Source organism: Anarhichas minor, unplaced genomic scaffold (genome assembly GCF_050575085.1).
Source record: "Anarhichas minor isolate MPS153535 unplaced genomic scaffold, ASM5057508v1 ptg000136l, whole genome shotgun sequence".
Lineage (NCBI taxonomy): Eukaryota > Metazoa > Chordata > Actinopteri > Perciformes > Anarhichadidae > Anarhichas > Anarhichas minor.
Window position 1 is genome coordinate 4,667,501 of NW_027466582.1, and position 10,000 is coordinate 4,677,500.

At 40.6% G+C, this 10,000-nt stretch overlaps 1 protein-coding gene across 7 annotated transcripts in view; it reads left to right on the top strand.

The window, feature by feature from the left end:
• Nucleotides 1-10,000, top strand: part of tpd52l1 (tpd52 like 1) — a 12,435-nt gene that overhangs the window by 1,227 nt on the left and 1,208 nt on the right. The window contains exons 2-11 of one of the 7 annotated variants that reach the window (XM_076084191.1): nucleotides 281-379; nucleotides 725-763; nucleotides 1,426-1,641; nucleotides 3,170-3,190; nucleotides 4,526-4,638; nucleotides 4,733-4,881; nucleotides 6,427-6,528; nucleotides 8,245-8,259; nucleotides 9,013-9,051; nucleotides 9,729-9,789. In XM_076084191.1, coding sequence (XP_075940306.1) covers nucleotides 281-379; nucleotides 725-763; nucleotides 1,426-1,641; nucleotides 3,170-3,190; nucleotides 4,526-4,638; nucleotides 4,733-4,881; nucleotides 6,427-6,528; nucleotides 8,245-8,259; nucleotides 9,013-9,051; nucleotides 9,729-9,789 — 854 coding nt within the window. The remainder of the gene's footprint in view (nucleotides 1-280; nucleotides 380-724; nucleotides 764-1,425; nucleotides 1,642-3,169; nucleotides 3,191-4,525; nucleotides 4,639-4,732; nucleotides 4,882-6,426; nucleotides 6,529-8,244; nucleotides 8,260-9,012; nucleotides 9,052-9,728; nucleotides 9,790-10,000) is intronic. The other 6 variants (XM_076084190.1, XM_076084186.1, XM_076084184.1 and 3 more) reach the window with 6 other exon arrangements.

Below are 10,000 nucleotides of genomic sequence, written 5' to 3' on the forward strand. Positions count from 1 at the left end.
GCATATAGGTTTGCTCCGTGGCATGAATCAGGAAAATCCTCTTTAAAATGGCTCCAATGAGCTCAGACCACAAAGGGTCAACACTTCCTGTTCCTGTGCCAATGCCGACTCTGATAAGCTGCTTGTAACAGACATCACTGTTATCGAGTTACTGACAGGGCCGGGATGGACACTGGAGAAACACGTGTGTGTGTGTGTGTGCGTGTTTGTCTGTGTTCGTGCATGTGTGTATAACCAGTGTTCTTGTCTCCTCTCGTCCTGCTGCCTTGCTCTGCTGCAGAGTTGTACTCTGGTGTTCTGAGTGACGCAGTGGTGGACTGGGGCAGCATGGGTCCTGGAGAGGAATGGGTTAACTCGGCCAAACACCAGGGAGAGCAGGGTAAGACTCATCTCTCCCAGATAAAAAATAAATAAATAATAAGATAATAGATCCACGCTGAATCACAAGGTGGGTAAGGATGCTGCTGCTGCTGCACACAGACCACATCACAGGAAGGGACGGCTGATGATCACTGACTGGGATGTCGGAGGAAGTGCAGCGCATTTGACTGATTTGTTTTACAATTTAAATATCAGTGCAGCAGCAGTTTTCTTCCTCATGCGATTCAGTGTTAATATAACCGCTAGTAGTCAGGAGAGTGAGTGAGTGTGGTCTTAATTAATCAATTAATCATTTTAAATTGGAGGAAATGCCATTCCGCTAACTTGAGGTTTTCAATTTCAGATAAATTGACCTTCAGAAGTGACTTAACACAGGGTCTAAGTAAGACTTTCTCTAAAGCACGGCTGCAACTAATGATTCTTTTTTTTTTTAATAAACTGCTTATTAATCATTGTGTCTATAAAAAGCTATAAGATTGTGAAAGATTTTCATTAGAATCTCCCAGAGCCCAAGGAGACGTATTTAAAACAGAAGAGAAGACAGAGACACGTTGACTCAAAAGATCATTTATATAATATGATAATTTATATTCAGGTCAGGGCTGTCCGTGACCCAAATACATTCATACAGTGAATCTTAATACAGCTTAATAATTGATGCCCCTTTAATGGCACATCATTGAACTATTCAAGTATGACTTTACATGTAAGGATGCACTAGGTAATACATCTGAACATGATGACTAGTATAATGTATGATGGGCACGGTGAAGACACAGAGTGTATGCAAGCAAAGCTTTAATGACAAGATGTTCAGTGCCACGTTAAATAGAATTGGCATCTCGGTAACAAATGAATCATCGATTGCTTTTCCAGGAGCTGAGACTTCTCTTTTAAAACTCGCTCAGAGGGAACTTCCTGTATTTTTTTTTGTCAATTAAGTAAAACTCCATTGAAAGGCGACTCATCACTTGCACAATAAGATGAATCAAGCGCTTCCTGTTTTGTCTACTGAAACTGTGTTCAACTGTTAACTTTGCTCAGATTTGAATCAGGCCGTGTTTGACCCCTCTGGCGAGGAATCGGTTAAAAGACGCTCATATGGCGACGACCTGGCTCCAGTGGCCCCAAATGGGGAAAAGCTGACCGAGTGGAGTAAAACTTCCCCATCAGGGGACGATCAGTGGGGTGAGACATCAATGTCCCACTCTGACAGCTGGGCCATGTCCACCACTTGGGATATGCAGCTGGACGGCACAGGTGAAGAGGGATAGACTAGAGCTAGAGCCTGTAGATTAGACAATCTCCCAATCTCTTCTCACCATAACTGACCTCGGGGGAACCTGAAGTCACAATAGAGCTGTAGCTGCTTCTAAGGTCAGGTCCTTTTGGTGATATCTATTAATTTGGGGGAATATTATAGGCAGACAAAATACAGAACACGTAAACTAAAAATCGACAAACCCAAATAATGAAAGCAAGAGACTTTATTTTTGGTGTTTGGTCAAAAAGTTGTGTGTCGGCGGAAACTCATGACCTTCTAAAACCCTGGCATTGTATGTCCATAGAACATGATGATAGCAACTTCAAAAGGTGTTCATCTGTGATGTACATGAGCATGTTTTGAAGTAATGTACTGTAGATGGCAACTTTAGTGGAATAATAGGCCTACTTGCACAAGATAATCACTTAGCAACTTTTGGCAAAGTTGCCTATTCACATTGCTTTAAAATGTTGTCCGCCGTGACCTGAAACTTCTCATCGATCCACCCGGCTTAGGATCTGAGCTTTAACCAATTTCATGCAGTGAACCATGACTGGGATCATTAACTTGTTTCAGCATTCCTCACATTCCTGACAAATGGCGACGCTACAGCAGTGCATCGCATGACGGGGACGGTCTTTCTTGTCCAACATCCAGTTTTCGGGGGTCACATCACAAACTATTGGTGTTGATAGTAAAAGAAGCAGCTTACACACCGTGCCTTTTTGTTTTCCTTGGTGACAAACTGTACTTACATGTGGCTCTTACAAACACTATTTACATCTTTCAGACACTTGATAGAAACTCCCATAACACACACACACACACACACACACACAGCCTGTTCGGAACTGTAATAGCAAACATGTGCTTATGTCCTGTTTACTTGTATACAGTAGCAGCTTCTCCTTTAAGTTTTCAATTAAAATTCACGAGCAAAATACCTAGGACAAACCCTAGAAGTGTTAACATTACTTAAGAAACCTAATTCAAGTGGAGATGGTTATTGTTGTGCTGACTTCTTAGCATGTTGCGTCCATTTCTCAAGCGCATTTCATGTTCAAGTTAATGAATTAACGTTTCATTGCAATTGCCTGCCTCCAATTAATACTGACCTGATAGAAAGGATTTAAATTCGTGCTCTTCCTGGCATGTTTATGGTCTTGTCATGGCCATGTGAACATGAATAAAGACTCGGATCTTAATACTCGATGCACTAACAGACATGAAAAGCTTCCATCTTAGCCGCAGGGGGTTTAACCATCTGATTGTCCTGCTCCTGTTGAGTGGCGTGACTGTATGAAGAAATAGCTACTTACTCTAGAAAGGCCTGCTGGTGTGTAGTGCTGCACTTGTGTGAAATGTAAATGTGTTTGCTGCAATTAGTGTTGAGCCCCTTAGATTTTTAAGTACCTTTTTAGCAGGATTGTGTTATTGTAACTATTGTCAGTGGATAGCTAGTGTTTGTCCGTCTTCACTAACCTGACACTGTCCTCACCTGTCTTATAATGCTGCCACATCAAGAGAGAGGACACCTCACAGCAGGTACAGTAATTATTTTCCATTCTGTAAAACAAACTGTGTTTTCTAGATACAGTTTACATCACATGTCCACTACGAACATAAGTGATATAATTACCTGCATGTATTCACATTTCTTGGGTCGTGTGTAAAGTTACATGTTCGTCCCGCTGCTGGTGCTGTGTGGTACCCGTCTGTCTTGATTTACCTTCCACAAATGTCCTGCAACAATACAAGGCTAATCCGACTCAAACAGTTTGTGAAAATCTCTCGCTCTTGACATCATTCAATCAGGTAAAAAGAATATCGCAAGTTATGAAGTGGGGGAAAAAACATCACTATTCTGAAAATGAATGTTGATTGGTTCAATGTATTTCTGCTGCGTCATATGAGAGTCAGCAAACAGCTTCCTTGCTCTGCATGGACACAAAGTTTCATTCATAAACACATTTGAAATGTAGTATTTAGTTATGGATCAGCGTCTAAAGTGTGTGTGGGGGGAATTGTGTGTATTTGACACAGTGCTGTTTCCAGAAATACAGCGTGAAAGTAGTAGAACAAAGTGTTTCTGTGAAAGGCAGAAAGAGAACATCTTCTAACGACTGCTTCATAATCTGTTGAATTTTGGTTCCACTAAAATCCAATATTGCAACTTTTAAAGTCAATCTGTCCCCAGAAACAGTATTGTGTGTGTGTGTGTGTGTGTGTGTGTGGCAGTCTGTAGTGTCCGGCAGCAAGATAATCCACCTCAGTTAATCCAGATTAAAGCTCTACATTCTGCCGCCACAGATTACATAACTGTCAGAGGCACAGACAGACAGACAGACATGTGGACTCGGACATCGAGGCCGTCAGTTAGCAGCACACAGTCAAAACAACAAAATTGGAAAAAAGGCGGATACATTTTAGAAGTAGGAGAAACAAACTATTCTGTCTTTCACGTTTAAATTAAAGTACAAACTTGTCATTGACACCAAGAAGAAGTACATTACATCCATTTGGCAGACGCTTTGTTCACTGCAACTAACCATATGTGCATCTATATGGACAATAACTTGCAATATTAATGACAAATTTATGCTTTTGATTCCAGGAGCGGATGCTGATTTATTATTATTTTTTTTTACTGCACTTTTTTCTGTTTGTGTGTCTCCTTCACTGTTTTACAGTTCACAGAGAGGTTTTAATTAACATTCCTGTGTGTGTGTGTGTGTGTGTGTGTGTGTGTGTGTGTGTGTGTGTGTGTGTGTGTGTGTGTGTGTGTGTGTGTGTGTGTGTGTGTGTGTGTGTGTGTGTGTGTGTGTGTGTGTGTGTGTGTGTGTGTGTGTGTGTGTGTGTGTGTGTGTGTGTGTCGTTCAGGTTTTTTGGACTCTGAGCCACTGAGAGAGACTGATGAAGATATGGCGTCAGAAGTCTACTTAAACAGCTTGACGGAGGAGGAGAGAGAGGAGATTCAACAAGAGTTGACTAAAGTATGTTCTCACGTGCACGCTCGGAAAGAACAAGAGGTGTTGGATGGTATGAAGACCGTTAAGTAGTGCTTTTTCTCTTTTTGTGTGCGTCCAGCTGGAGGAGGAGATCAGTACGCTGAAGCAGGTTTTGACGTCCAAAGAGAAGCAGCACGCGGAGCTCAAACAGAAACTGGGCATGTCTTCGCTGAACGAGCTCAGAAACAACTTAAGTAGAGGCTGGCACGACGTGCAGACCACCACAGCGTAAGTTAATTGTGCGTTTTGTTTTTCACAGCTGACGGATAAAGAAACGGTTTGCAGGTTTGATTGAGTTAAAGTGAAGGGGAGAAAGTGTGTGTTTGTTTCTGCAGCACATGACTAAATAGGCTTTTCTGTTTGCTGTCAACAAAGATGCCCTTTACAGGACACACAATACAAAGAGTAGGTAGTTCTGTTTCCTAACAGATATCACAAACCTAATTCTACAGACATAATCCTCTGCTCTTATCTGCACGATCTGTGTAATTGTTATATCTGTTGCACTCACTGTACCAGACATCATAAACCTGATTAAATACACATGCTACACAATGCTAAAGGCTATTGCTGACCCCATGACACAGTTAACAAGTCACAATGATCTTTAACTGTATTATCGGCAGGGAAAAAACATCTGTCATGTTCCCCCAAATCAGGATAGGACTTGTTTGAAGAGTTAGTTTATTTTAGTGTGCAGAGAAATAACCTAATTTCCTGGTTGGACTGTCAGCTGTAAGCTCTCACCCAGACACCAAGAGACAGAGAGGAGCAAGGGGATAGTCTCCAGAGGCCTCCCTTGTTATCCAGTTACACTTCACCCTGAAGATCACTTTACACACACAGTTGACGTCCTCATCTATAATGAACCAGTAAGGCCACAGGAGTGTAAGATGTAAGCTTTTTCAGTCCCATAGACGACGCTGTGTTTTTCTGGCCATGGGTAACGTTAGCGGGATCGGTCAAAACAAAGAGTGTGTTGTTCAGTCTGTCTGCTTGACTGACAAACACATTGTGCTTTAATTAAAAATATTGAAGTGAGATGGTCAGAGTGAAAACTTCATCTTATTAAATAAAACAGATGTTCACAAACTGCATCATTTTAGTTCGGTAATAAAGGGCAATATATCGCAATATATGTTGCAGTCATTTTTTTACAATCACAATAAGACCATATCGGGACTTAAGTATCGTGATAATATTGTATTGTGACTCAAATATCCTGTGTTTATCGTATTGTAACTTAAATATAGTGACTGAAGTACTGTGATAATATTTTAGCGTGACTTTAGTATTGTGTCTTTTAGTATCGTGATTATATTGTATCGTGATTTAAGTATCGTGATTTAAGTATCGTGATTATATTGTATCGTGATTATATTGTATCGTGATTATATTGTATCGTGATTTAAGTATCGTGATTATATTGTATTGTGATTATATTGTATCGTGATTTAAGTATCGTGATTATATTGTATTGTGATTATATTGTATCGTGATTTAAGTATCGTGATTATATTGTATCGTGATTATATTGTATCGAGACTTAAGTATTGCGACTTAAGTATTCTTAGAGTATCGTTTCTTGACTTAAGTATCGTGATAATATCTAGACAATATCGAATCGTGGGGCCTCTGGTGATTCACACCTCTCCTGATAGTTATTATTATATGATTTTGTGTTTACGTGTTTGCATCTGTATACATTTGTATGAATACTGTGTTTAGGGAATAATAATGACATATTTTAAATGCGTCTTCTTTTTGTCTCAGCTATAAGAAGACATCAGAGACGCTGTCCACAGCCGGACAGAAAACCTCGGCTGCCTTCAACACACTGGGCAGCGCCATCACCAGGAAGTTTGGGGACATGAGGTACACAACGATGTCATACATTCATTATTTACAGAACATTATCTGTGTTGACTTCGGATATATCATGCAAACAGTGTGGACACAAGTCACCCACTGAATCCGGTGGCTCTGTTGACAGTTGCGCTCTGCTGGACACGTCGTCACATTGTCTCCTTGAGGCAGGAAATGTGTCTTTTGCAGCCGTGGTTGTATTTCCCCCGTCATAAACACATTTACATATCCAAACAGCATCATAGCCCCAGCCTATCCATTCAACACTGATACGTTCCCACTTTTATCTGAGTCACATGTTTTGTATTTGTGCGATCCATCGCTGTCTCTCAGAGAGTTTTGACTCTTTGCTCTATCCTGCTCAGGGAGCAGATTGAGATTATGTAAACCCACTTTAAGCTGCTTTCTTAGGGAGCCGAAGGGCCAGAGGCAAAGTCTGTCCTCCTCAGTCGCTTTCTTTTTCTTGTCCTGTCTCTTTGCCGCTCTGTCACTCTGTGCTGCTCTGTTGGAGACACTGAAAGTCAACACAAGCCTGCATTGTTCTGTGTGCAATAACTACGGCACTGTGTATGATGACAAGAAAAAGCTAGAGAATGTGGGCCTGTGTGACTTCATGTATGTGCCAGGATGCGTAAGATAAGATGATTGGAGGGACAGCTGCATGACAACATACAGTAAAAGTTGTTTATTCGTTTCAGCAAAAAGAGAGTCCAATGTAACTCAAGACGGTTTGGATTTTAAAGCTACAAGAAAGTCCAGAAACGTTGGTATTACTTTGACAAAATCCGTTTATTTTTAAAAACAACATAACAGAAAAAAGTTGTAAAACTATTATATCTCCTGTAACGTGTTGACAGTGGCAATGCTTAAAAGACAAATGGGCTATTGTCACTTCTGTGTACACTGCAGCTTCTTATGTGTTTGGAGTATAAAGTACAGAAAGGAAACGATGTTTTATCTTTGATTATTCCAGCATGGTTGGTCTAGAGTTTCTGTTGCCTCGGAGGTATGTCCCTGTGGTTCATTCATGGTGTGCATAGGTTTGGGTTTGTGTGTACACACAGTAAGCATGTTTGGCTTTTTATTTTTTTGCAGTGTGTGTGTGTTTGATGTGTGTTCTTGCAAGTCATTTTGTCATATCAAGTATTTTTCCACCTTTTATTCTCAAAGGATGCAAGCTATCATGCTGTCTGTCTGTCTGTCTGTCTGTTGTTTTTGTGCAGTTAAAAATCAGATTGTGTTTCTGTGCCACCATTGTTAATTCTGCCACATTTCTCTTTCAACACCTAACGCTGACTCTTTATTCTTTCATCTGCTGTGTGTCTGCGTGATCACATAGATATTTGGTTTGTGCACAAAACTGTTTTGTGATCATCATTCCATTCAGGGTTTCCTCTAAGTGCGAGTGTGGATAGGATTGCTGTGTTTTTGTGTGTTTACAATGTTTATCTTTAATAGAACATTGTCATTTTGTCAGCACACCTGTGTACAAGTGAGATAAAGTATAGTGTTGTACAATCTAGTTCCTCACATTCATGTTGTTCACTTGCTGCCAGTTTACTTCCCCTAACAGATACCAGTTGGTAGTTTACCTTTCGTGACATTGTTTGTATTAATAAAATAAATGTTCTGCCCACGTGAAAGAGTGTGACTGTGATGTATACGAGGCCTGTCAAAGTATCTGTAAAAGAGATTGTTTTTCTATCTTCCTCCATGCTTCCCAAGGTCCAACTCTATCGGGTAAGAATCCCACCGCTGATTGTGTCACATTAGTTGTTCCTCACTCAGGAGTCTCAACTCACGGATGACTGTTAGGAGTGGGAACAGTCTGAGTGGGAACAGTCTGAGTCTCTTAGTTGAGTAAATGCTGCTGCCATGTTGGACCGCAGCACTCGGTCAGTTGCTTTTCTCATGTCAGAATCCGCTCTAATTGACTTTGGTCTCCGACACTCAAAGAATCATGTGAACAAGTTGTATTTAAGTGCTTCTGTTTTTTGTTTTTTTTCATTTTTGGCCAATTTTAAATGATGACTGAGTTGCATCCCTTCATGATATCATACCATAGATGTAATATCCTTTGGTCTGTGTGGAGGTCTGAGCTGTTACTCTACTTCTCTTCCAGTATATTGATCAGCTTTACCCTTTTCTCTCCATTTCCTCCTCTAATTGGCCCTGCGACTGTCTAATGAGCACAATGTCAAAAGAAACTCATAAAAACAATGATTTGTGTGTGTGTGTGTGTGTGTGTGTGTGTGTGTGTGTGTGTGTGTGTGTGTGTGTGTGTGTGTGTGTGTGTGTGTGTGTGTGTGTGTGTGTGTGTGTGTGTGTGTGTGTGTGTGTGTGTGTGTGTGTGTGTGTGTGTGTGTGTGTGTGTGTGTGTGTGTGTGTGTGTGTGTGTGTGTGTGTGTGTGTGTGTGTGTGTGTGTGTGTGTGTGTCCGTCCGTGTCCTGTGCTAATCGTTAACTCCTCTCTCACCACGCTCTCTGGGGACAGCTACTCTATCAGACACTCTATGAGCATGCCCACCATGAGGTAACTACTCTGCTTGCTTGCGTTTGTGTGTGTGTGTGTGAGAGAGTCAGTTTTCTCTTTCTTCTGATCTTTGTACTCTTCATATTGTTCAAACACCTGGTCCAGTGCTGCTTCAGTGTGTCAGGAGTTACGTGTTTGTGTTGTCCGTCCGATCCATTCTCGTTAGTGCGATACATCTCAGGAGGGAATTTCTTCAAATGTGGCACAAACGTCCACCTGGACTCGAGGCTGAACTGATTGGATTTTGGTGGTCAAAGGTCACTGTGACCAAGCGTGCGTCTCATTCTCGTGAGCGTGATATCTCAGGATAATTCAATAATTCATTATGCCAATTATTATAACTAATTATGATTTCTATTTGGCACAAAAAATATGAAATAGTTGACATTTTGGACAGACGTGGATGTAAAACTGCAACATGACTGGTTGGCGGAGGCATTTAACCGCGAGGCAGCAAACTGTTTAACGTGTGCCTCCATTAACATTTATTTAGTGATGAGAAACCTGAAAAAATAGAATACCAGATGTTTTAACAAATCACTGTAAATACTTACTGTTATAGCCAAAACAAAGGTTATGAACTGTCGTTGTAATACTTTCATTTTAGCAGAACATATTGTTTTGTGTTGTGGTTCAATAATAATAAAGTAGAATGTCTTTCTTTCTCTTCTCTACAGAAACTCTCCCAGCTTCAAGTCTTTTGAGGAAAAAGTCGAGACTACAGTGTCCACTATCAAGGTAAGCGCTGTTTGTGAGTGTGAGAGAGAATTATTTACCATTATTAAGATTATGATGGAACAAAAACACAACGTGTTATCTTCTAAATGGTCTGTCACTTATTTCAAAGCATTAAAAATGTCATGTAGTGTATTTTGAAAGCTTCTTGTCCACATTTCTATATCCCGTGTCTGTATTCTGTAATTACTTGTTATCTAACTGACTATTTGCG